Source organism: Ictalurus punctatus, chromosome 3 (assembly GCF_001660625.3).
Source record: "Ictalurus punctatus breed USDA103 chromosome 3, Coco_2.0, whole genome shotgun sequence".
In the NCBI taxonomy this organism is placed as follows: domain Eukaryota; kingdom Metazoa; phylum Chordata; class Actinopteri; order Siluriformes; family Ictaluridae; genus Ictalurus; species Ictalurus punctatus.
Window position 1 is genome coordinate 27172391 of NC_030418.2, and position 27788 is coordinate 27200178.

At 40.2% G+C, this 27788-nt stretch overlaps 1 protein-coding gene across 3 annotated transcripts; it reads right to left on the reverse strand.

Annotated features, from left to right (window-relative positions):
* Positions 1–40: 40 nt before the first annotated feature.
* map3k21 (mitogen-activated protein kinase kinase kinase 21) lies at positions 41–27788 on the reverse strand. Of its 3 annotated transcripts, none has more exons than XM_017464571.3 (11): positions 26125–27788; positions 16867–17047; positions 13485–13633; positions 12535–12710; positions 11275–11515; positions 11049–11171; positions 8240–8338; positions 7448–7598; positions 6314–6408; positions 5555–6238; positions 41–3353 (listed from the first exon to the last, which is right to left on the reverse strand). In XM_017464571.3, the coding sequence occupies exons 1-11, from the start codon at positions 26897–26899 to the stop codon at positions 2980–2982; spliced, it is 3048 nt and encodes a 1015-aa protein (XP_017320060.1). In that variant the 5' UTR covers positions 26900–27788; the 3' UTR covers positions 41–2979. The 3 variants fall into 3 exon arrangements, with proteins under 3 accessions (XP_017320060.1, XP_017320059.1, XP_017320061.1); XM_017464570.3 differs by having other exon boundaries at positions 41–3356; XM_017464572.3 differs by lacking the exon at positions 8240–8338 and having other exon boundaries at positions 41–3356; positions 26125–27787.

Below are 27788 nucleotides of genomic sequence, written 5' to 3' on the forward strand. Positions count from 1 at the left end.
ATGGAACATGCATTGCCAACAGTGCCTTACATGGCAGATGTAATGAGATGACTTGAGTGATAAAGGATTTATTGGTCACTTGAATATAGTAATGATTAAGGGAAAAACCCTTTCCAACGGTCACTGACGCTGTGATCTAAAACAGTACCAGTAAACCACCTCAACATTGATTTGGTCATGTGGCTCAGACAGACACTAAAATAATTGAGTAAGTCACCATAATCATTATGTATATACAGTACATGTGATCTATGTAACAAGTATTGCTTTAAAAAAAAAAAAAAAAAAAAAAAAAAAAAAAAAAAAGAAAAAAGAAAAATTCACAAACCAAACTGCTGGACAGAAAGGGCAACTTTGGTGAGAAGTTCATCCAGTGGAAAATATCATTTAGTGTCTCAGTGTCCATGTGCTGTTTTTATTCAAATGTGTAATCATGACTCCTTGAAAAAACAAAACAAAAAACAATATCTGGTACTCCAACAGACACGCTACTACTTCATTTTAGTTATAAAAAAATAATAATAATAATTACAGTATCCTGAACCAAACCTTTCAGTGTTTTGTTCTCATGGAATCAAATGTGCAACTGCAGTTCCAGTCTCACTGGTGTCCTGTAAGACTGTCATCATAATAATCACATTAATTTCACATTTTAAAAACAAATTCTGGTAAATCAGCAGTTCATGATCAACGATTACTATCTCGAAATCACAGTGCTACATGAGAAGCTCCTATAAGATGATCACAGGGCATGTTCTAACATTTTGACCAAAAACGGATGCTCCAAATCACAAAGGCCATTTCACCTTCATGGACTAGACCCCTTTCCAGCTGTGTGAGGTAACGTCACAGAATTAAATTTATTCCCACTTATTAAAATTTTTTTTTTTTAAAAAGTGACACTACACCTCGTTTTAACCCAAAGCTCAACTGCACGTACACTTTGAACTCATTCTCTCATTGCTTATTAATGCATATACTCAGTTTAAACAGATGGTACCAAATCTATAAACTCAATTTGCCTAAGATCTGGACATTTAGTTATACAGTTGGGAGTCATTATAAAACTGTTTCCTCTCAGGAGACCCAGTTTTTTTTTTTAATAAGCTCTAATACACACACACACAAACAAAAAAAAAAGGGGGGGGGGGGGGGGGAATGCGACCCAACCCATTTAACTACTTTTCTAAACAGGCTTAAGGTCTGATGATTGTGGAAACACTTTTGCACAGCAGTACAGAAAAAGACCAAAGTAACAAACATTGTGGAAATGACTTGGATTATACCGTGTTGCTTAGCTTCACTGAGCTTTGAGCTAAAACCTAATTAAGATCACATCGGTGTTTGTATATTTAATGAGCTCAAATGGGGCTCCTTACTAGGGGATGGATGCTTAGGATGCAATTCAAGAAACATTTAAATTAAACAGCCAATGTAGAAGTAGTAAGGAATGCTGTTATGTAAGGAATAAGAAATATATAAATATATATGTCCATTTTAAGTCAAGGAATAAGCTAATCATATTCAGATTACTCTTTACATTTTGGTCCACTAAAACATCAGATTTCTAATCAAGATGCTCGATTTAAAAACCAAAAATTGTCGTCACAGACCATGTAATCATTGCCATTCTCTTACTGAATTCATTACCTGCTTTTCAGGTAAAAACATATTTTCAGGCTTTCAGTGAATACTGTAATGTCTTGGAATGGAAAAAGCATTGCACATACTTTATTACCTCTGTCTGGTATTCCTAATGGAGTTGTTCAAAACCAAAAGCATTAACAAATACATTCGAACCTTATAGAATATTTTCAGAGGAATGTCAGTCCGTATAATATAAGCTGATTGGTCCTATCCTCATTTGGGATATTTAACTGAATAACAAGGGCTTTCTGTGTCCATTATATGAAAAAAGTCTGGAACCACAGTCCATCTATAGCTTGTAAACGTTGAGAAGTAACATCGGTTTAACCAGACACAGCAAAAACACACAGGACTCTATAGCAAGCAGGGGAGACTCTCAATCTCAATATGACAGACAATACTCTGTACCCGTTTCACAGGAGTGGTGAAGTAGTAAAGGTCACCTGGGAACAACAGCAACAAGCAAACAACAACAACAACAACAACAACAACAACAACAACAACAACAGCAACAACAGCAACAACAGCAACAGCAAACTCCGTGGCGTGGGATCCCAAAGACAGTGAGACCACTAAGAGAATGTAATACTGACCGCACCATTTTACTCGGGAGTTAAAACGGGTAAATATTACACATAGCATGGAAAATATCTTTCTGTTGGCAAAAATGATTAAAGAAAAGCAGATACTGAGCAAGCAATGCCGGGGAAGTCACTATGTCACATAACCTGTCTAACTTCCTCAGGGAACTAACTTTTTCCATAAAGAGGTCTGATTCGCTGTAAGCTCATGTCTGCACCGTACAGCAGCGTGTCTCCACATTCAGATCAACCAGGGGTCAAAAAAACTCCAAAAACACCGCACATAGTCCAGAATAAAACTAATATCCAAGTTGAATGCTTGTTTCTAATACAAATAAAACTTTAACACCTACAAAATCTTGAAGTACAGTAGTATGCCGACATCTTTATCTTTTTATATATATATATATATATATATATATATATATATATATATATATATGGAATGTGCAGAAGTGGTAGTGTAAAGACACAATCGGCTACACACTGGCCATTTTTCAGTAAAACGGAATGCTGATCATTTTGCTCATGTCCTTTCATATTAAATTACTTATCAAAATAAACTGAATATAAATTAAAAAAAAGAAAAAGAAAAAAGTACACCATGACAACTCCAGCAGCAATAGTTTAAAATTGGGCACAAATGCCACAATGTTTTGCGAGTCCTGAACACAGAAGAATCTTTTGTCGTAGAACTACAACTGGATTGAAGTCAGATAGGGTTGTGCTCTAGGAACAGAGGAGAGGCATTTCAGGAAAAGAACTCCTTTTCCAGTTCAAAGACAGACGGGCGGCTTGGTGTGCTCTGGATTCGGCAAAGGGGAACAGTGCAGTCACGTTTCTGTCCCTCAGTGTCCACGTCTAAGAGAGAGCAATCCATTTTGACCTCGGAGGACAGCACGATGCCCAGGCTCTGTGCGCTCTTCTCTCCGGAGCAGTGACCTAGAGAGTAGCTCTTGTTTCTGCTCCTCAGAAGACCCCAACAGTGAGGTTTGGCTCTCAGAGACAACGGCCTGGGCTTGGAGACTGAGTCTGAAGCAGTCTCTCGGTCAGTTTTCTTTTTCTGGGAGGCAGAGACTACAGGGACTTCAGCAGCAGCGCTAGACATGGAACAGTTGGTGCCAGCTGCTGAAACAAAACACACACACAGTATTAAAACGTAATTAAAGAGGTACTTTAAATTAAAAGCACGATGCCTGCTTATCTTGACCCTACATAAAATGAATCTAATGTACTAGGTCTTGCAAATATCAAAAAATAGTTAAAAAAAAAAAAAACGTGTCCAAAAGTTTGTGGACACCTGACCATCATACCCATATGTGCTTTCTGAACATTCCAGTTCAGATTTAGTCCCTTTGGTGTTATAATACCCTCAACCCTTCTAGAAAGGCTTTCCAACAGATTTTGAATCAAGGCTGTGCGGATTTGTGCTCATTCAGCCATAAGAACATTGGTGAGGTTAGGCGAGGATTCACAGTCAGCTTTCCAATTTATCTCAACGCTGTTCAGTGGGGTTGAGGTCAGGGCTCTGTGCAGGAGACCCAAGGTCTTCCACACAATCCTCAGCGAACCATGTTTTCATGAAGCTCACTTTGTGAACATGGTTTAGTTCCAGTCAAAGGAAACCGAAATACTACAGCATACAAAGACTTCCTAAACAACTGTGTGCTTCAAACCTTGTGGAGACAGTTTGGTGAAGACACACACCTGGGTGCCTTGCAAACCAGGTATCCACAATTATCTTGTCACAAAGGGTTATGTCAGGAGACGTATTGTGTGGGTGTGTGTTCTTTCTCCCTCCTTCCCTGTTTTGCTCTCACAGGTCGTGCCGCCCTAATTGGATGTGCTGCATGGGGATTGGAGAAGAGAAGACTGTGCGTCTTTTAAAAAGTTGGAAGAACGATATGTCGGCAGGAATGCGGATGTGTGGTGTGTCTGTGATTGCGTGCGTATGACTAAGTAGTGAATGTTTTTCCTGGTGTTTGACTGAAATCGCTTGCTTGTTGTTTTGTGTACAAGTGAAAGAAGTGAGTGGTAGGATATTGTGTTGTCCCATTCCCCTGTTTTGTCTTATGTTGTGGCTGAGTGTACGCCTGAATTGTAAATATATCTTTCATTGTAAATATTTCTCTTCTGTCACGAAAGCTGTAGGGGTTAGGTGCCATTTATTTTTGGGCTCTACCTTTCTACCTGTTCGCTGTTTTTGCCTTAGTTAGGGAGTCAGGTTAGACCCTGTATTTTCTTTTGATATACCCTTTTTTGTTAGGTTAATTAAATTGATACGGGGAAGATAGCGACTGCTTTGTTTATTATTTTGGCCTTGCCCAGCACTGAAGAGTGGTGCTTTCGGAGTGATCCTGTTTGTTTTAGATTATTTTTCTTGTAATCATTAAATTTGTAAGATTTGAAAGACGTGTGTCAACCTCATTATTTCTGATTCGTTTTTGTTTATACTTTTTTTAATGTTAGGCCTCGACCCTAGACCGGGGTCGTAACAGGTACATAAACACCAGTTAAACTGTGCCTCAGAGATATTGGACTTTGGCATAAGGGGTACAAAGGAGTAAATTGTAAATAAATCAGATTCTGATTTAGCTTGTGGGCAGAAAAGTGCACACGTTTTTGCTGGTACAGCCAAAATCATATCACAGTATAGCTTAAAACTGACACAGTATTGACTGAATTTTGCCAGAATTATTGACCTGTATTTTTAATGCCCTTTGATTCCCTAATGAAAAAAATTACAAAATCATTACAATATGCAGAAGGTATATACACCGATACAGGTCGGTACAAATAGAAGGTATAAATAGCAATAGGTTGGTACAAATAGAAGATAAAAATAGACACAGGTCGGTATAAATAGAAGGTATAAATAGACAACCCAAAAGGAATTTCAGTATGTGTTGTTAGCAAACCACATCCACAATAAAGGAATGTGCTTTGGGTGGTTACATTTAATTCATAATAATTTGTAGGGGTGCCCATGTCTATAACAAAGTTTTCTAAACATTTTTCATAAGGGTTTTTAAAAGTTCTAAGAATAAAGTTACCTCATAAAGATTGAGGTAGCTTTCTCATCATTTCAGTGTGACATTAAGCTAATTAGCCACAGATATGTTTTCCCACAACCTTTTTTTTTTATTTGACCCACCTGTATCAAGGTTGCCAATAATTCTGGAACTGATTTCAAGTCTTTACAGAGATATTCAAGTGTTACACACCTAGAATAATATGTTTACATGTAAACATTCACTAAGCAACTAACAAAAATGTAAATGCAACTGCAATGATCACCTCTGGTTGAAGTATCTTGTATTACTCACCATTCTGACAGACAGCAGGACTAGATTTCTTTCTCCTGAGCCGGGACACAGAGGTGGTGCCATGCTCTGGTAATAACGGAGGGCAGAGATTATTAGTTCTGCCCACATTTCTGCCGCTCTGGCTGATATTGTAGAATCCAGAGCCATTGAGTGGTGCTTCAGTTACAGAGCTGTGCTCGGGACCTTCAGAGTCCGAGTGGAGGAGACACTTGGTGGAGTTACACTCTGAGATTGAGGACATGGCCAGCAGGTTGTCATCCCTGCGTGGGCTAGAACTGCGCCGGAAACGAGTGGCACGCTGAAACAGGCCTTCCCGCTTCTTCCTGTCTTCTCGAGGCTCCACCTCATCCGTGGGTGTGGCCTTGTGGGCATCACGCAGGTCCACGCCCAGAGCCACAGCCGCTAGGAGCGAGGCACAGCCGTACAGCACTGTGTCCGTGCGCCGCCGCCCACCTGCACGCTTCAGACTATTGGTGGGTGTGTGCTGCGGCGTTGTGCTTGTTGAGCTGGTGGATGTGGCTGGCTCCTCCTGGCTCTCGGCTCCACCCCCTATCCCAACCCCAGGCCCATCACTCTGCTCGTCCTTCCACAGAGGTAGATCAATATAGACCTGATTGGGGAACTTGAGTTGCTTTGGTTTGCTGTCTGAACTGTCGAAAGAGCTTGTTTCATCTTTAGCCGTGCCTACACAGGAAAGGTTCACTAGGTCAGTGTTATTGCAGGAAAACAGAGAATGGGGGGGTGGGGGTTCTTGCTTACCCTGCTCGGCAAATAATGCAGCGAGTGGAACAGATTTCTGGGATTTCAGCAGAGTAGTAGACCAAGGATTGTTTCCATCTGAGAGCGGCCGAACCCTGGAAGCAAAGTAATTGTGTCAGCAATAAGAGCTTGAGCTCAGTTCAGTACAGTCGTGGGCAGATTTACATCCATCATAGTTAGTGTTAATGTTTTCTAACCCAAAAAAAAGACCCTGAATACAAACATGTTAAAAGATAACTAGATATTATAGCCAAGCGGATCCAAAAATGGTACCAACTTCACTCATAATTTAAGGGCAGATGCTGGAGTCAGTCTATAGATGTTAAATACCTGGTTTAGTGAATTGGGGCATAGGTTATCAAATTTGAGGTTGTGACCCCACGTGCGGATGCTGGAGATGTGGATGGCGTTGCAGGAGATTTTTATTTATTTATTTATTTAAAACGACCAATGTTTTCGGGAAAGAGCCAGTGTGGATGCAGGTTTTCATTCCCATCAAGCAGAAGCCACACCTGAGTCTACTGAAAGCCAAGATCAACTGATTAAACGTGTGGAATCAGGTGTGGCTTCTCCTTGATTTGGAAGAAAACCTGCACCCACTCTGGCCCTTTGTGGATATGATTGGACATGCCTGATTTTTAAATGTAGCTCTAGTCATAGACACTTTTTGTGGGGGGTTGAGTCTTGGTCAGTTCCCACCCAGCATTTGGTCTCCCCCATAATATGACAGTTCCCAATCCGGGATGGTGAAGGCCATCACATGCTTTGAGCACCATAAAGCCAGCCAACCAGCTTTTTTTTCCCCGAACTGCAGCTTATGCTGCACCATGGGGCAGCGTAACAGACTTGCAGAAAATGCTATCCATCCTGTTCCGCCTGCATGAGCTCTCAGATGCACATGATTGGCTAGTGTCACAGTAATTGAAATGAAGGAGAAAGGATATAAACTAGCATATGAACTAACTTAATGAAATACTGAATAATAAACTATTAAAATTATTCACTATTACAAATTTAATAACAACTAGGACTTGTGATTTTCCTGTCACAACTAAACTTGCCTCCTTTAAATTTTTATAAACATGCTGGTCAGTAAGAATCAAAAACATGAACAAATAAAGATCAGTGGTAAACCTTTCAGCACTGTTTCCTCTCTCCTTGGTCTGAATGGAGCTTGGACCCCATGTGCGAACCTTCTTCTTTATGCCCTTCTTCGCATCCTCAAACTCCTCAGGCTTATAGATGGTGCTTCTGCCCCACGTCCTGTTGCTCTCGTCCAGAGTTACTGCAGTGGTAAGATGTGTAATCTATTATTACAGCCAAGGTTCCCAATCAGATTGTGAACCCCATGTGGGAACTACCAAGCAGGCAGGTTTGCATTTATAATCTTTCATTCAGCATGAAATGACTTCCACTGTGTTTGAAACTATATCCTATTCAAGATTATAGTGCAATATTTTAAGGGTGGTGTCCAAAAACACAGTGCAAAAATGAAGAACTTTAGCTAATTCTGCTCCCATTTAATAGTGTTCAATGCAGTGCTCTTGATTTTCCTACGTAGGCAGGAATGATTAGGGTATCATTTCCAACACAGTGGCAAATTTTCCAAGTCATGTTGGTTTATTGATTACAGGAAACAGACAGAATCTTGCTTTGTGTAATTATTCTGCATTGTCAGGATACTTCTGGAATAAACCCTATAAAATGAAGCTATGCTCTGGTGAAACCTAACAGCTCGTGAAGCTGATTACAAAAAGCAAGATGGTGTCCTTGGAGCATCACCACGCACTGCTTGAAACACACACACATAAAGGAAACTTCAAGCCACTTAGTCTGAACCCCGCTGTAAGTGATAATTGCTTTAAAAGCCAAGCCCTTGTGATGAGGGAAACGAGAAAAGGAGCCTTAGTATCACATGGTCCTTGCCTTTCCTCCCTGTATGAGGTTTACACTCGTTCGTGATATCCACATCCTGGTGATAAACATATATACTGTTCCTTTGTGTAGAGTCACTGGAACAGCTCACTAAAGGGAAAGAACAATGTGAAACAATGTGTGCTTGTAAAATGAACAAAGTTATAATGTCTTCAATGTATTTGGATTGTACAAAGTACTAAAGTATTTGTATTTGACAGCTGTCTCCTGAATGCACAGCAAGTAGTTTTATGATGATAATAACAAAAATTAATATGGGGGTTTGAATGATCATCACATTCCTATTCTTTAAATTTTTTTTTTATTGTGATCACACTTTAGGTTTCCTCTAAAAATGAAACATAATTGATAATGCTAAAGACAGTTGACTAAATAAGCAAACGTGTCTTATTTGCTCTGATGTATTAAAACCCAACTTCCACATTTATATGCATGCACTCAGTGGTGGCATAATTATTTATTTATGATTTGAGAGTGCACCTGTGTTTACAATGAATTAGTATTTTAAAAAATATACTCCATCATTGTGACTTACCCCTCATTCACACTGGCTGCAATTTTATACCTCATCCCACTCAAAATCACTACACGCTGACCCAGAAGTAGGCAATCCTATCTTCATCTACTGGTAGAGTCAGGCTAGTGTAATATCCGTACAAATTATGAAAAGGTTCACAGAAAAAACAAACCAAAACAACCCAAAACAAAACAAACAAAAAAAATCCACACCATTCAACCACAAATCCATTGTGGTCAAAACTCAGATTTTCTCACCAAATTTTTTTAAAATTCTGATAGGAAATGCATCCACTACTATGATCAGATCGAGCCAAAAATACATCTTTGCTATTTCAGTCAGCTTTTTTGATGTGCTTCAAGGGACTGATGTACTCAAACAGAACAATGAAAACATTGGCACTGTTAAATTTTGGATAAATCAAATACAACCAGTAGCAGAGCGAGCATTACTGACAGACTCAGGAGCTGTGAGTAGTTGCTAGCTATATATATAAATAACACACATTAAAAAAAAAAAAAAAAAACCCGATAAAGTTTTACATAATGCCATCACTCATTCTTATGCTAGTCGCCAGATTGCTTTGCTTCTCACTTGCATGAAGTTAAACTTCACTCAGTGCAGTCACTTGTGGTTGTTTTGCCCTCATTGCAAATAAATAAACTCCGTGGACACTTTGTTGCATTACGCTGCTGCCAGTGTGAATGCAAAATGGAATGGAAAATAATCCTGAGTATAATTTTACATTTTCATATAGCTCTATAAGTTCATAAGCTCTATAATTCACAACATTAAAGTCAAATGAAGTTATGTGTAATAAAGTGGAATGACACAGGGAAAAAAGTATTGAACATGCTAAGTGAAATTTATTTAATACTTAAATAAGGAGCCTTTGTTTGTGGAGAAGCCTTTGTTTGTAATGACAGCTTCAAGACTCTTCCTGTATGAAGAAATTAGGCCGCAGTATTGAGGTGTGATTTTGGCCCATTCTTCTAAACATATCGTCTTTAAATCTTGTTCAATTGGATTCAAGTCAGGAGATTTACTGGGCCATTCTAACATCTTGATTTTTTTTTCCTCTGAAACTAACAGAGTTTCCTTTGCTGTATGCTTGGATCTTTGTCCTGCTGGAAGGTCCACTCACGTCTCATCTTCTTCATCCTGGTGGATGGCATCAGATTCTTCTCAAGAATCTCCCGGTAAAGGGCTCCATTCATTGTTCCTTTAATTATATGAAGTCTGCCAGTACCATGTGATGAAAAACAGCCCCACACCATGATGCTTCCACCTCCAAACTTCACTGTTGGTATAGTGTTTTTAGAGTGATGTGCAGTGCCATTTCTTCTCCAAACATGGTGTGTAGTATGACAGCCAAAAAGTTACATTTTGCTCTCGTCTGACCAGACTACACTCTCCCAGTATTTCATAGGCTTGTCCAAATGAGTTATAGCAAAATTTAAACAAGCGTCGACATGCCTTTTCTTTAGTAATGGAGTCTTGCGGTGAGAGCGTGAGCAGTGGAGTGCATTGCGTATTGTTTTCTCTGTGACGATGGCACTTGCTGCCTCCAAGTGTTTCTGGAGCTCTTTCTGAGTGGGTCTCGGCTCTTGGTCTATTCTTCTGACTCCCTGGTCAGAAATACTTTGAGGAGCTCCTGTGCGTGGCCGGTTGATGACGGAGTGATGTTGCTTCCACTTGCGGATAATGGCCCCAATGGTGCTTACTGGAGGATTCAGAAGTTTTGAAATATGTCTGTATCCGATTCCATATGTTGATATGTTTCTATGTTTCCATATGTTCATATGTTGATATGTTTCAGAACAATAAGGTTCCGAAGGTCTTGGGAGAGCTCTTTGCTTTTATCCATCATGAGATGTTTCTTGTGTGACACCTTGGTGACGAAAAGCCTTTTTATAGACCATCAATTTACTAACCCAGCTGATTAATTTATTATTATTAATTAATTTGCACAGACAGGAGGTATAATTACTTAGGGATTTCAGCTGATTCTTTGCCTTACCTTGAAGAACTGCTTTTTCTTAGTGTGTTCAATACTTTTTTCCTGTGTCATTCCACTTGATTACACATAACATTATATATGGACTTTAATGTCACGAATTCTTTATTTTTCCGGATTTCTTGAGTTAATACTGATGTCTGGTGAAAATTTCATGTGAATAGCCTCATTGGAAATATATTTACTGAAAAAAAAAAAAAATAATGTTGATGCATTCAATACTTATTTCCCCCCACTGTATGTGCGTGTCTGAAACCAGTACATACGCTGGATGGCCCGGAGGCGGGGGATGAGAGTGGGGCTGCTGGGAGGACTGGAACTGGTGCTGTTCAGGCTCCTCCTCTTCTCCATCGATGGTGAAGCCTGCACTGTGATCTTATGCTGAAAATCTGAAGCACAAATACATTCCTATTCAAAAACTAGTTGACAGACTTCTCTAAAACAGCAAATATACACTAGCGCTCATAAGAGAAACCATTTAAAGTGGGCCACCTGAGGGCAAGCTGATGCGATTGCCATCCTTCAGCTTGAGGCGACTGCGCTTAAACTTGCCCTTCCTCTTCTTGACGTTGGGCTTGTCCTTGTTCAGCTGGAAGATGAGGATGTTAAGCTCACGCTCCAGCACATTGATCTCTCGCTCAGCCAGCTGTTGCTCCCTCCTCTTCAGTAGCTCCTCGTGCGATTTCTGCTGCAGTGCCGCCCGCATCAGCTCCTCCTCACGAGAGCGCAGCTCCTGGAGGAACACAGAGAGAAAGAGTAACAACTTGCTACATGAAACTGCTTAACATCATGAATAACTCTACAAGAATTATTCAACCTGAATACAGTAAGTTCAAGTAAACAGAAACAGACATCCCTCTCTAGGTTTCTCAAAAGAAATTTTCTGGAGGAAATAAATAAGGGGGAAATTTTTTATTCAAAACTAAAAAGCCCCCCAAAAAAGGAAAATGGTACGTGATTATTTCCCTCATCAGGAACATTTTTCCTGCCAATGTCCCATAAAGGGCCTTTTGTTGATCACTGATCCATGAACCCCATCTCCACTAACAGTAACTAACTTATATAACTCAAAGTTACAACTGAACACACTGTAGCCACCCCAAGAGGTGCCCGAGTAGTCTGACAAGCTTAAATGTTAACACACACTTGCACACTTTCCTATAAACAGATCTGTTACTTAAGGAGTGCATTTAATCCTGTGGTAAATGTTATATGTACTGAGTCACAAAACATGCTGAGATTAGAAGGCAAAGTGACAACTGAAAAAACATATCTGGGAGGATTTATACAACCCCAACTCCAAAAAAGTGTAAAATGTAAATAAAAGGAGAATGCCATGACTTGCCAATCTCATAAACACATACGTTATTCACAATAGAACAGAAAACATATCAAATGTTTAAATTGAAGTCATTTTGAATCTGATTGGCACAACATGTCTCAAAAAAGTTGGGATGGGGTAACAAAAGGCTGGAAAAGTAAGTGTTACTAAAAAGAAACAACTGGAGGAACATTTTGCAACTTCTGCAATTTTGCAGGTTAATTGGCAACAGGTCAGTTACATCAGGTCAGGCCATAAGGTCATCCATTAAATAATAACTAAACTTAAAAATTCTGACCTGTACATGAACCAGAAAGCTCATTTCTATGGAAATATGGAGTGAACCCTTGAGACACCAGGCGTGCCATTGTGAAGTTATCAACTCACCTAGTGAGAACAATCAAGTATTTAAAAGTGAATAACGGACTGACCTTCTCTTTTGTTCGCAGTTCATCAAACATCTCCTGGATCTCCACCCTCCAGTCCTCCTGCATGGAGTGGAAGGAGTCTTGCGGCATGGTGGCCATCACGGCCTCCTCTATGGCGGTCAGTTGCTCCAGGATGGTGGCGAACATCGGTCGGATGTGGGGGTCCTGCTCCCAGCATTCTGAGGTCATAAACATTATGCATTAAGTTGGAGAGAACAGTCAGTCATTTCTAACCCCCATCAAAAGGTCCACACTGCAAAATGTTCAGAAGTTATTATGGCAGTGGAGGGCGTGGTCGAGCATCAACTGCAGATGGAAAGGAGGCGGGTAAAACCGGTAGGTAAAGCATGATGACTCTCACCGGTGTCTTATTACCGCCAGCCTACTTATGTATGCTTTTCGTGCTTTCAGTGCCTGAGAGAGGGAGATACAGCTGGTGGAGCTCGCACATGTTTCTCCCTCACACGGACACATAAACACACAGGATGTGATCTTGAGCTCTAAGTGAGCATCACTTTGAACTTGTATGATGTAAAAGCCGTGAGCGAGAGCAGCATTTCTTTTGGTTGAGTTTGTAATGGTTTTGTAATACACACTGAAAAGCACCAGTGAAAATAAAAGTGAGCCTTGAAGCTCCATAGCAAATCTCCTGAGTCTCTATCTCTCATATATATATATATATATATATATATATATATATATATATATATATATATATATATATATATATATATATATATATATATATATATATATATATATATATATATATATATACATACACACCATGTTCTACAGAACCCCTCCTCCCCTTATGTCTAACTGATTAGATTAAAGTTAAAGATTACAATGTTGTTCATGGAAACTACTCGGCTATTCAGCATTCACTAGCTAGCTTGACAAAAGCGGAGAACATAATACTGTATCTGGCTAACTAAATAAATGACACATACCTTCCATGAGCTTGGCAAAAGGCTCGGGGCAAGTGGATGGAATGGGGAGGGTTAACTTGTTGACAGCCACTCCATAGGCAACTGCCAAGCCATCAATACCACGGTAAGGTACCTCCCCAGTTAGCAGCTCCCAGAGAAGCACCCCATAACTAGGAAGAGGGAAACACATCTGTATGAGGTTCCTTCTGCTTACGCATACAGTCCCATGGGCTTAAGAAATCAAGATATAAGTAGTAAATAATTAGGTCTTATATTTTACTGTGGCATGGAAAGTACAGAAACAAACCGACACTACAATTTATAATTTATTAGTGGCAATATTATGCTTAAATTTGTCTCAATACCTCTGGACTTCCATCCAAGCTCTCTTATCTCAATAGCACTGCATACACATACTTGAGATTTTGGTGCTGTGCATGTGGGTCCCTCTGAGAATTTTGAGAATTACCCATTATAATTACATGCATCTTTACAGCAAGACAAAATCAGTCCTTAGGCATGAGCAACAAACTCCATTAAAGCTTCTTTGGCTTAATTCAACTGTGATTTTTTTCTGTGAAGTAATCTGGAGTTTGAGAAAGAAAATGTATGCTCTTGTATAGTTTAAATGCCCATGGTATATGTATCAGTATAATGTGATTCTATATTCATAACGGTGCCATATGTATTGACTGATGTGTGTTATTCTTTGGTTGCCAGTTAAATGAATATTAAAAACAAAATGAACAACATGTTCTTTAAACTCAATCTGAATATGCCAAAAAAGAAAGAAAAACAAATACAGAAACCAATTGAAATTTAAGCTTGCTGGTTAGTGACCCACTCCTATATTTGATGAATGATGAAAGACCAGCATGTGAGTCAATTACAACAGAACAGGCAACTCCAATGCTGTACATTCTTTCCTCGGATGTATCCAGAAATATTCTAGGATGTATTAGTATTTTTGCTAACCACATTGTTTCTAATAATATGCTTTAAAAATACAGATGCTTACATCTTAGTTTGTGAATAGAGACGTCGGTATGTTCTGCCACTAAGCTGCACTAAGCCAACAAGGTCACCATCAACAGAGCAAAAGAGAACAGACTACATACTCGTTGGCCTTTCCCATTAAAATGAACATATTGTATCTCATATAACATATATGGTCTCCATCACCTCATCATATAAAACATACATATACATATATACACACACTATATATATATATATATATATATATATATATATATATATATATATATATATATATATATATATATATATATATATATATATATATATATATATACACACATACATACAGTGAGGGAAAAAAGTATTTGATCCCCTGCTGATTTTGTACGTTTGCCCACTGACAAAGAAATGATCAGTCTATAATTTTAATGGTAGTTGTATTTGAACAGTGAGAGACAGAATAACAACAAAAAAATCCAGAAAAACACGTCAAAAATGTTATAAATTAATTTGCATTTTAATGAGGGAAATAAGTATTTGACCCCCTCTCAATCAGAAAGATTTCTGGCTCCCAGGTGTCTTTTATACAGGTAACGAGCTGAGATTAGGAGCACACTCTTAAAGGGACATGCTCCTAATATCAGTTTGTTACCTGTATAAAAGACACCTGTCCACAGAAGCAATCAATCAATCAGATTCCAAACTCTCCACCATGGCCAAGACCAAAGAGCTCTCCAAGGATGTCAGGGACAAGATTGTAGACCTACACAAGTCTAGAATGGGCTACAAGACCATTGCCAAGCAGCTTGGTGAGAAGGGGACAACATTTGGTGCGATTATTCGCAAATGGAAGAAGCACAAAAGAACTGTCAATCTCCCTCGGCCTGGGGCTCCATGCAAGATCTCACCTCGTGGAGTTGCATTGATCATGAGAACAGTGAGGAATCAGCCCAGAACTACACGGGAGGATCTTGTCAATGATCTCAAGGCAGCTGGGACCATAGTCACCAAGAAAACAACTGGTAACACACTACGCCGTGAAGGACTGAAATCCTGCAGCGCGCACAAGGTCCGCTGCTCAAGAAAGCACATATACATGCCTGTCTGAAGTTTGCCAATGAACATCTGAATGATTCAGAGGACAACTGGGTGAAAGTGTTGAGGTCAGATGAGACCAAAATGGAGCTCTTTGGCATCAACTCAACTCGCCGTGTTTGGAGGAGGAGGAATGCTGCCTATGACCCCTGGAACACCATCCCCACCATCAAACATGGAGGTGGAAACGTTATGCTTTGGGGTTTTTTTCTGCTAAGGGGACAGGACAACTTCACCGCATCAAAGGGACGATGGACGGGGCCATGTACCGTCAAATCTTGGGTGAAAACCTCCTTCCCTCAGCCAGGGCATTGAAAATGGGTCGTGGATGGGTATTCCAGCATGACAATGACCCAAAACACACGGCCAAGGCAACAAAGGAGTGGCTCAAGAAGAAGCACATTAAGGTCCTGGAGTGACCTAGGCAGACTCTAGACCTTAATCCCATAGAAAATCTGTGGAGAGAGCTGAAGGTTCGAGTTGCCAAACGTCAGCCTCGAAACCTTAATAATTTGGAGAAGATCTGCAAAGAGGAGTGGGACAAAATCCCTCCTGAGATGTGTGCAAACCTGGTGGCCAACTACAAGAAACGTCTGACCTCTGTGATTGCCAACAAGGGTTTTTAAACCAAGTACTAAGTCATGTTTTGCAGAGGGGTCAAATACTTATTTCCCTCATTAAAATACAAATCAATTTATAACATTTTTGATGTGCGTTTTTCTGGATTTTTTTGTTGTTATTCTGTCTCTCACTGTTCAAATAAATCTACCATTAAAATTATAGAATGATCATTTCTTTGTCAGTGGGCAAACATACAAAATCAGCAGGGGATCAAATACTTTTTTCCCTCACTGTATATATATGTGTGTGTGTGTGTGTGTGTGTGTGTGTATATATATATTATATATATATATATATATATATATATATATATATATATATATATATATATATATATATAAAACAAACATGGATAAATAAATAAAACGTGACAGACCAATGAGCACAATAGAGACAACGTGAGCATCCGATGATGAATTTGTTTGTTACACGCAATCAGTGTGGATCTATCTTGATTTCATGTCCATCGCATTCTGAAGGGATTGTTTGTAATCCGCTCTTTTCTTTTTTATAAATGCTTCATAATGGTATTTCTAGCATGGATAAAATCCACACCTTAAGAAGAATTACAACTGGTGCACGAGATCAACTGTCAGATCACCTACTACTACGTAATTATTATTGTCGTGGTTGTTACTATTCACAACAGTGACAACATCGTTTGTATTCATTTAATGTATTTATTTATTTCAGTATACCGTCTTACCTCCATACATCACTGCCTTTGGAGAAGAGGGAGGATTTGATGACCTCAGGAGCCATCCACGAGTACGTGCCAGCAGCACTCATTTTAGTAGTCTTGTGCCACTCTCTAGCTAAGCCAAAGTCAGTGATCTTCAATGTCTTCCTACCAATGTCATTGTTCTCAATTCTTTCAAGTAATAAAACTGTAGGGGAGAAAGAAAAAAAGGCAGCAGACACACAAATGATAAATACAACATATCAAGTTTCATAAGTATTTGTTTCTTTTTTTCATAAAAGCAACCACTGGCTTTGGTATCTGGTAGGCTCAATGCTGAGTTTTAGCCAGAACAAGAACAGATATCTAAAATGAGCTCTACTATAAATATTAAGTCATTCATATGACAGATGGAGGGAAAAAAACCCAAAACATTTCACTCTATTAGGTGTTTTCAGGAAACGAATGACCTACAGCAACAGTCAAACCCGTAATGATGCAAATTACGCCATCAGAAAATACAAAGTATTGGGGCTGTGAGTGATCTAGCGGTGAAGAGAAGATGCCAAGCTGCATTGTTTGTGCAGCAGTTCAGAGGAGGTCATTATGTGAATCTGTGTCATTTTGAAGAATTGGGGTCATGCTGGAAAGAAACTTCTTTCAGTTTTCAAAGTTGGCATGATAGCCCTGCACCTCCATCTAGTCTCCAACAACAACAAAACGAAGAAGGTCGCCAAGCTGTGGTCGTTTGTCCCTATCGGTATTCCAGTCTACAGTTAAAAACACTGACACATTTCTGCACATCATGACCTTGAATCACCCAACACAGATATGTGAAGTAAGCACACAGGACAGGATTATCTACGGTTTTATTCAGGCACATCAAGATTTATGATTTAAACGGTAACACCACTCATACGGTACAAGGAGAGACCCAGGGAAAGTCCTAGACTCTATAGCTGCCTGCTGTGATATCAAATATCTACAAAGAAAGCACAATGAGCCTCCTGAGCTCCTTAAGTGTAAGGTCAATATTGTCATACACGATCAACAAGGTGAAGAAAAACTCCAAATACTGAACTATATGGATTTAGTCTGGAATAAGGGCTCAAGCTACTGTTTGTGATGCATTTTAGAAAATAAATACTCACTATTGTCTTACTTGCAACAAAACTACTTCATTAAAAATAAACACCAGTTTGAGAAGCGTTTGTTACTCAAAGCACAAAAATCAGTTCGAAATCGTCAGAGTCTGCTTTATTGATAGTGCGTGAAATTAATTTTTAAAGGGAAGACTCCAACCATTAAATACCTCACATATGAGATTTAGATATTATGTTGAATCGCAGAAATGCCATAGCCATCTGTGGCCAGAAGCCAAGAGAGCAAAACTGGCTGTGCTCTCTGTGTGGGTGGGATGGCATACTCCCGCTTCCAGCAGAGGAACACTGGCCAATTGTGGGTGTCTGCGAGCTAAAGTACGTGGAAGAGGTCAGACAGACCTCTTCCCTCAGTGTGTATTACACTTTCCTGGGACACAGAAAGAACAGCTCATAAAATCAAATTTAGATTTAAAAAAAAACAAAAAAAAACCCTCAAACAATTCACTCTTTTTCTGAACTTCATTTGAATTGTGCTGCAGTTTATGTACGTCACATATGTAAGGAGTTGTTTCTAATTACTCATGTCAGTCTGTCTTTTTCAACCAAAGTGCAAGTCATCGTATGAGACTCGCTGTATTGCGCAAACACTTCAATTGATTTATTTATTTTGTTCAGATTTACCCTTCACCATCTCTCCATTTTATATCTAGACATGGCTGTAGCTTAAAATGTGCATGGGAATTTCCCTCATTACAAAACGCTGGGGTTGTATGAATGATTAAAATCGAGGGCACTACCCATAATCCACCATCCGTAATTAAATTCAGGCCGTGGTAACTGCTGAAATAAATTGGGCAACTCCCATAACATTACCATATCCATCATATCCAACCAAACCATTCAGTCTAACATTTCTTTATCGTGTGCTATTTCAGGGTGGGTATATTTGCCTTTTGAAAACACATTTCCACTTCACCGACATTAAAAAGACATAAGGAAAACCTCAGCATTCAGCCCTATTGAAAAGTAAACAGTGCTAAAACTGCAAAAGATTTGTGAGAAGGCCTTGACCCCTTTTAAAACCCTTTGTCTGAGGAAAGTTACTGCAGGATCGCATGGGAAAGCCTCTACAACATTTCCCATGAGACTAATACATCAAGATCACCCAAAACCGAAGATCCCAAAGCTAGGATTTATACATACAATTGTGTGATTGACAAATTACTGTTTTCAATGTTAAAAATAGATTTTAGACCATTTCACAAGCAACAAAAATAATCAGTCGGTCCATCTTAATCAGTATTTACTTTCATCACGGAACATGATCTGCGACATGCTAGAGAGCTTACAGAGAGTGCTGCAAGTGATGCGTTGCACAATCTTAAGAGAAATACTTTGGTCTGAACTAGTTCACATTTGATGAGGGATGAGTAAGTGATGTTCTCACAAGCCAGACCATCACGTTCACTACAGTCTGGTGCTTTTAAATGCGTTAATATAAGAGGCGAAGAACTGGCTAGGTACCAGTCTCCAGTCTAAATGACCAATTGCATTTTGTGTTCACTCCCAACTCCATAATCTCAGTTTCAGATGCTCTCCTCGAAGTTTTTGTACACTTTGCTGGTCACAAGGCTCAGAAGGTTGACTGTTGCAATCTGCTGTGTATGCGGTTTTGTGCTCTGGTTTCCAGCAGGAAAACGCTTTCGACCTTGCCACGCAGTGAGTTTTTGAGCAAGATGTAGTCACTGGATTATAAATCATTTACAAGTTAATCTAAAGTCTAGTTTGAAGGAGTTAACAGTGTTTAAAACAAGACCATTTCATGTTTGCTGATGTGCTACAGGGGAAAAGTTGGTAGTTGATGGAGGTCAAATGTCCTCTTTCTGGGAAAGTAGCATTGTTATTTTATTGTATTTCCTGAACCCTTCAGGAAGATGTGCATAAGGAGACCATTTTAAAACAGGTCTGGGCAGTTTGCATTACAGAATGACAGCTGTTTCTCGAAGGAATTCTTAAGAGTGATGAAACGGAAAGCACCTTTCAAAGATTTGCCACGTGCACAAGTGCTAGCATTCAGTGGAGTCAAAGTTAAGGCTTTCACAATGAATTCATACAGCTGCAACCTGAGAGCAGCAAAAAAAAAAAAAAAACCACAAACAGACTAAACTAATAATTTGGTTTATTTCCACAATCCTGTTCTGAAATCAGAGAAGGTTTAAGAGCCAGTAGTTAAAGCAGTGGCAGCAGAACATTGTTATTCTCTTATCCAAAACAGTAATCATGCAAACCCAAAGTACACCTCTAAAGCTGTATACGGAATTGCACTCTCTGTAATACACTGGAAACTTGACACTTGTGCTTCAAATCAAAAACACTAAAGAAATAGTAAAATGCCAACATAACAAAATAAGCTAGCAATAATTAGGTTTATATAGAAAATGTAACGAATGTTTCTTCCTGTTTCTGTAAATTAAATAATATTCACATGTATAATATAAATTACAATACTACTACAGTCCGTACAGGATGTAGCTGAGTTTTTGGTCTTGCTGCGGCTTTCTTCAACATTTGTGATGCAGTTTTTTTGGAGTTTTTTTTTTGTGCTTTGTTCTAGAAAACTACTTGAATTGGTGAAATTGTTCTGCACGGTCTTTCACAGTGATGTTTGTTGGTACATGAGACCTTTTAGCTGTACTCATGTACGACATGCATGAATTTGGCTGAAGGCACATTGTGATGACGTCACGTGACGCATTTTGGCTGAAATCTGTGGAAAATCTGTGGTAATTTTGAAAAATTCCAAGTTCCTCAGAATATTGACGTTTGCTTGATTTGGTGTAAATTTCTGCGATGGCAAAAATCGTGAATCCATGAAGAGACTGAAATTAGAATGTCTGTTCATTTTTTTAAAGCATGTTAGAATAAATTCATAACACATTTTAGCTATAATTAGTTTATAACTACACATTTATAATACAATTTTAGAATACATAGAATTTATATTTCAGGGTTGTCGATTTGTGTTCCCGCACCTACCACCTGTCATATGACAGATACCATCCGAGAAGTCAGTACAAGTCAGCCATATGTACTTTCTCATGCTGCATCACATGGCAAGAGAACACATTTGAAGGAAAGTGCTATCTGCCCTCTTCTGCATACAGGACCTCAGAGATGTCCACATTTGGCTAGCATCAGTATGACTGACAGAGGGGAGAGTGGATGATAAAAATAATACATAAAGATCATTCGTTTGTAATGGCAATTGCGAAAAAGCACGACAAGCCTCATGAGTCGCTACAGAGTAAAACCAGTTAATTATATGACTGAATTAAACTGACACTAAAACATTTTCAGAATTGTAAAAACTGTCTGTAGAGCTGTCTAACCTGCCGAAGTTGAGGTCACGATATCTTGGCGACCAGATCTCTCACCATCCTGCTCTTCGAGTTTGTTTTTCCCCCACCCACACGTTGAGTCCCTGAAACGCTCTTTACCAGCCACTGTGTACATCTCACCCATCGCTGTCGAAGTAGCATGCACAATTTTATTTGACTTTAGGCAAAACACATCAGATTAGTGATGGCCTATTTAAATGTAGCTGAAAGCTATAGAACAAGTAGTAGTACTGAAAGTGTCCAAAAAATAAATAAATAACCAATAATAATAATAAAAAAGCAGCTCTGCTACCTTGTACAATTCTAATGTAATTTCTCAGTAAAGGTGTTGGAATAGTTGGTCATCAGAATGGGAAACATCACGAATAAGCTTAAACAATTTATTATTAGTAAACCTTTGGATTTGGAGTTTGTTCAATCACTTGTGACTTTTAATAATATATTCATTAAAATTGCTTGAAATACATGTTTTGCTAGTACAATCTATAATCATGAGGCCACATCATAAGCCTGAAATTAGAAACTGGATTTAGCTTACAGTAAATTATATATCAACTATGCTAATAAACTTTCCTCAAACAACATAATGTCCATTCCTGAAAGCTTTGCGCTCCTGAGATTCCGCAGACTTTTATTTCATGTGGTTGAAACTGGATATTCATGTGTGTGCTGGGGTTCTGGCACCGGGCCAGGTTTCAGTACGACTGCTGTCTGCGGTTCTGCATTACACATGCTCCTCGACAGAGAAAGCAGCTGCTATTGAGGAGATTAAATATAATGGAAAATAAGCCTTTCAGCCCGAGGAGTCGGCCATTCTTGGGACGGTGGTCACCTAGCAACCGGTGCTTGACCACTCCATTGTACAAACTTGCGTTAAGCTTTTGCCCCCTCATTAGAGACATTCCTTCGAATGAGGTATTAAAAGATTAGGACACGCAAACACTATTTCACTGACTTTTTCCTCCTCAGGTCTTCATCGCAGATTTTTACCACAGATGTGGCCACAGAAGAAGTTGTTCAAATGTCGTGATATTAAATTTGAAGAGTAGTACGTCCAGTGCTGCGAGAAAGCCGTGCGCGCGCGCCTGTCTAACAATGTATGTTTCACCTTCTCACTAGTGAACAATGGCACAGCTGAATGACCCACGGACTGCCTTATTCACCGTGCTCCTCCTTACCAGGCAAGCTGAAAGCGTGGCCTGACAGAAAGGCTCTGCTGCACAGTGGGTGGTGGCGCGAGTGCAGACCTCTGCAAACACAAACTACTTTTCAATTAAGGTCAGCAAGCTTCTAGTGTTGTTCGTCACAAACCCGTGGAAAGACAAACAAACTGAACTGGGTTAACAGTAAATGCTACACTGGAACACGGGGGAAGTAGACACTGCTGCATTCACAGCTGCTTGGGCACTTTTTCTAAAGCTTTCTGAAGAACAAAAAGAGAGAAAAATAAAATCAACCAACCAACCAGAACTTCAGATTAAAATGAGTGCTACTTCCAAATTTCTTGAGATTATGAACAGCTACTTGTGCATGGTCATCATTCAAGGCTTCTGTGCCTTCGTAATAAACTCCAGTCAACATTTTAGCTACAAAGCAAACATTTTAATATCTAGTGCACACTTAGAAATGCTCTACTTCCCCCGGCTCAGAAGTTTCCTCGGACACACTACAATGCCAAGCAGTCAATTTACTTTTATCTGCCCTTTTCAGGGTTAAAGGATTAACGCCCCTGTTTAAGTCGTAGCATTAGACCAGTGGGAATCCCGAGGGTCATGAAATACGGATTCCTTCAGAGAAAACGGCTCAGGAAAAACACAAAGATGTTAGATGCAATGTTTACACGACATCATCTGACATCAGACGCAACGTGGCAGAAATTAGACACTGTTGATGCATAGGTAGAGCTGAATTAAATCACGTGGGCCTTCAGACAAACCATCAGAACCACGAGTGTTGAGTAGGGATGGGCGACATGGATTTAAAACTATATCACGATATTTTCTGGTATTGATTGCAATAACGATACATCAGTGACGATATAGATATAGCACCGTGCACCACTGTTTTTGGCTAGAAGTGATAGCTGTGATCTTGAGAGACTCAAACACAAACACTGATCTAATAGTAAAACTGATTTTCTGTAACCAAACCAGTTCCAGGTTGTAGAGGTACAGTAGCTCTTCATATAGCGATAAACTCCTCCTCAGCTTCATGTCCGTCTTTCGCCGTACTTGTTTTCGCTCTGCACGCGAGCTGCGAATGTGTCGCACACAGAGACACGTCATAAACTAGGCTTTAACGTTATCATCACGAGAAGACTAATTCTTACTGTGGGGAGAATTTCTACCTGTATATCACAAACGATAAGATATCACCCATCCCTAGTGTTGAAGCAAGCATGAAGACCATGTTTCGTGTGAAATCCACCAAATATTTACTATTACTTTTTAACCGGTGCTGCACAACCACATTTTTCTTTTTTTTTTTTTGAATACGTGTATATCAAACAATTCCTTTAAAACACTTTACCCTTACCTTATTCCAAATACAACATGGGTGAACGCTAGTACACAACCCAAATGCTTATGAAATGTTCAGATTACAGGAAGCAGAGGACATACTTAAGGCTGTAGAAGTCAAACAGTACATGGCACTGATAATCAGAAAAAAACTTAAACGTGCCCTTTTTTTTCATAGAAAGTAACAGACATCTTCATTTACAGCTATATATAAAAAACACATATCCTATTATGGCAACACTTATTCTTGTTCCATACTAAAGCTGCTTGTCTTCTACAAAAGGTCAAATCAGGTGTTATTTCCGAAACAATTCTATTAAAAAATAATAATAGTCATCCAGATATGCAGGTACATCCTCATTCCAAAGTTTTAAAATTAACACACATTCTTGCTGAATCACAGGGGTGCTGGGGGAAGTTTAGCAAAGGCATTAACGAGGTAACTTTACATCACGAAACGCTTTAGCCACCATCAAACCATTCGCTAATGACTGCACTCTGAAACATCAGGCGATCACAACCAAATAAATAAAATAAAGACGACTTCATAGCTGGTATATGTAGACCTGTTACTAAAACTCTCTATACTGTGAAAAATAAGCTACATGAAGCTAATCATTCATAGGTATGGTGTTTTTTTTGTCCATTTGTTGCAGCCTTAGCAGTTTAGAGGCATGCAAGCATCATCTCTGAGAAGACCAGCTGTTCAAACCCTTACCTCACTTCACATCCTCATAAGAGTGGGACTAACCAACAAGCAACTCCCAACCACACACATGACAGCTGGAGATTTTTCACTTTTCCTAAGCAGTAACACCTACAGAAATGATAAAGTGTGGAAAAGTCGGCTATATTTGTGGAAATATAGCGAAATCGGACATTTCCGTGTTTTTCCACAATCCTGTCTTTACCCAAAGATGGAAAGCCTTCACGTTACTTGGGGAGAACACTTTCCAAAGTACCATATTTGTCCACATCAATTGCAGCTACATTAACAAATCATGCTTAAGAAAGCACTAAATACATTTGGAGTTCATTTTCATAGTGCCAGAGCAGTCTTTACTCGTTTCAGAAGGTCTAGCTGATTTAAAAGTGGTGCATTTACCTTCATTCTTTGAGTGCCATCACACGAAACCTGCACAATCTCACTGCAGTCGCTCCCTATGACCGCAAACCTAAATCTAAACATTAGATTAAACACACATGAAACATTTTTATCTTTAATAAACCATTAAAGTGGTCAGGAAACATCTCTAAAAGCTTGCATTTCGATATCCGAGTGTCAAAATATACCACATGCTTATCTCTTGCATTGCTTACATCTCCGCTAACTAGATTTTTTTTTTTTAAACGTAAATTTAAATGAACTAAAGTTCCTGGGTGTGTGTACATGCCCAAGATCGGACGTGATAAGTCAATGACTTCATACGCAACAATTCTCCCAACAATTGTCCCCTCACAGAACTACTACAAGTCTCAATTTACAGAAATTTGACACAAACAACAACAATAACAATACATACATCAGACCTCCAACCCGAGTTAACAGTTAATAAATACGTAGGTTTCGAGTTTTTGAGGACGTGATACAGAAAGTATCAAATTCCAATTGCTTTTTCACAAGACAAGCACTCTAGGTGGTGTACACAGTGAAACCTACTCGTTTGGTCACCGGGGCGAGGAGGTTTCTAATCACCAACCCACTCTCAGTTTACTGAACCCATGTATTTACTGAAGTGAAACTGACCGTATTTGGGAACAGGGCCAAAGTGGTTATTTACCATAAAAGTGCATTTAACCAACATGTCCTTCTCAAAACCTCCTCTCCTCTTTACCCATCTTATGTTGAAGCACTGGTTCAGTAGTTAATAAGCTCAGACACTTTTCTGAAAAGCCCCAATGGTCATTTGGGGACAGTGTTTCAAAATGAGTTAGTGAATTAATTAACACAGTAACTGAAAGGCAGCAACAACAAAGTGATAAACTTGGAGTGAGTGATGCAGGAGAACAAACTGCAGCAGCCCTATGAGTGAAGATAAGGGGACTGTGTCTTAGTGTTTTACAGGACCGGGTGATATGATAAGACTGAAATTGTGATGAATACCAATACTTTTCTGATATTTGGTAGGTAACATTCAGTTAATAACTTTTCAGGAGTTTGTTTCTTTTAAGAACACTACTTTTTTTTTTTTTGCAAATCTAAATATTGTGAAACTTTATATTATCATATTTGTCACATCCTCCATAATCCTCTAATTCTCTTACTGTTGCTGGACTTCAGATCGCGGTGGATGATGGGAACGGCGGCCTCCTCGTGCAGGTACTGCATGCCCGTGGCGATCTGCACAGCCCAGTTGACCAGGATGTGCGGCGGGATGCGTCTGCCGGTGAGCGCGCGGTTCAGCGTGCCTCCTTGCGCGTACTCCATCACCAGGCACAGGTTGGGCTCCTCCAGGCACACCCCCTCGAGCCGGATGATGTTGGGGTGGCGCAGCATGGCGAAGAGCTTGGCCTCCTGCTTGACGCTCTCCGCGGTGGCGGTGATGTCCTCGTCCGGGTCCTGGCGCGCCGCCTTCACGGCCACCTCCTGCTCGCGCCATGTGCCGCGGTACACTTTACCGAAGCCGCCGACGCCGATGATCTCCTGGAGCACGAGCGCGCTGAACGGGATGTTCAAGGGATCTCGCGATGCTGACGGCGAGGACACAACTGCCGGTTGGTAGGTGACGTAGTTGGACGGGAAAATGCCCACGCGGTGGTTGAGCTTGCCGGTCCACCAGCCTTCATCGCCCGACACGGCCGCGTCTTTGGACAGCACCTCGACCACGTCACCGCGCCGCAGGCTGAGCTCGTCCTCGCCGCTCGCCTCGTAGTCGTACGCCGCAGTCCACAGCGAGCGCGTGCGCGCCGGCGCCGAGTGCGCGCGAGAGTTCCCGGCGGCGGCGGAGGAGGAAGAGGAGGAGGAAGTAGAGCTCTCCGGCCAGCCATGCTCCGCTAGTCGCCCCTCACCGTTCGGGAAAACGGCCCGGGGAACACTCATGACTCGGCGCCTGCGGCGGCACCATAAGGTGCGCTGATGTCCGAGCGGAGAATGAACGTAAACCGGGGTTTTACCTCTCCAGACATGCAAGAAGCACCGGAACGACGGACGCGCTCTTCATTACTTTAGTGCACGAGCTATCCGTTAAGGGGTTTGAGTCTGACCTGCATGCGCGTGCCTGCGCGTGAACCAGTTAAACCACTCTGACTGTAGCGTCTCAAGCCCCAAAAGATGATGTTACACACTTACAAACACAACTCGGTCGTTCATTAAACCTAAACTAAACTTTTTATTAAGTTTAGTCAACTTTCTCCAGAGTCGAACAGACAGAAAACTCATTTGGAAAAGGCCACTGCTGAGTTATTAGCCTGCTAACGTTAGCAACGAGCTTAACTTACAGGTGCAAACTCTGTCCTACCTGCCCAGTGCGGCAGAATAAACCGCACAAACCGGGTAGAGTTGAAGGCAACACTACATAAATAAATAAAAAGAAGACAACACGTCTTTACTACCTCCGAGTTTCCCACTTTCTGTACATCGTTTCCTTTTCGTTACTCGACAGAGTAACGCTAGCAGAGAAAGCTAAACGTAGCTCTTGACCAAGTTTACTAACACAGCCGCTGAGTTCACCTGACTCCACTTCACACATACACACACACACACCCGAAAACACAGCACACACTTTATCTTCCGGCTCAAAAAAACAAACACGTCGGCACAAGTGAAAATCCGAAGCTAAAAAAATTCGAGTAAAAGAGAAGACTTTAACTACAGCGAGTCCCAGAAGTCCAGTAAGTTGGTAGAGAAACTCGGCAGAACAGCGCCATGGCGTCAGCCTGCCTCCGCCACTCAGCCTACCGACACGCAGCCACACACACTGAGAGGCGGG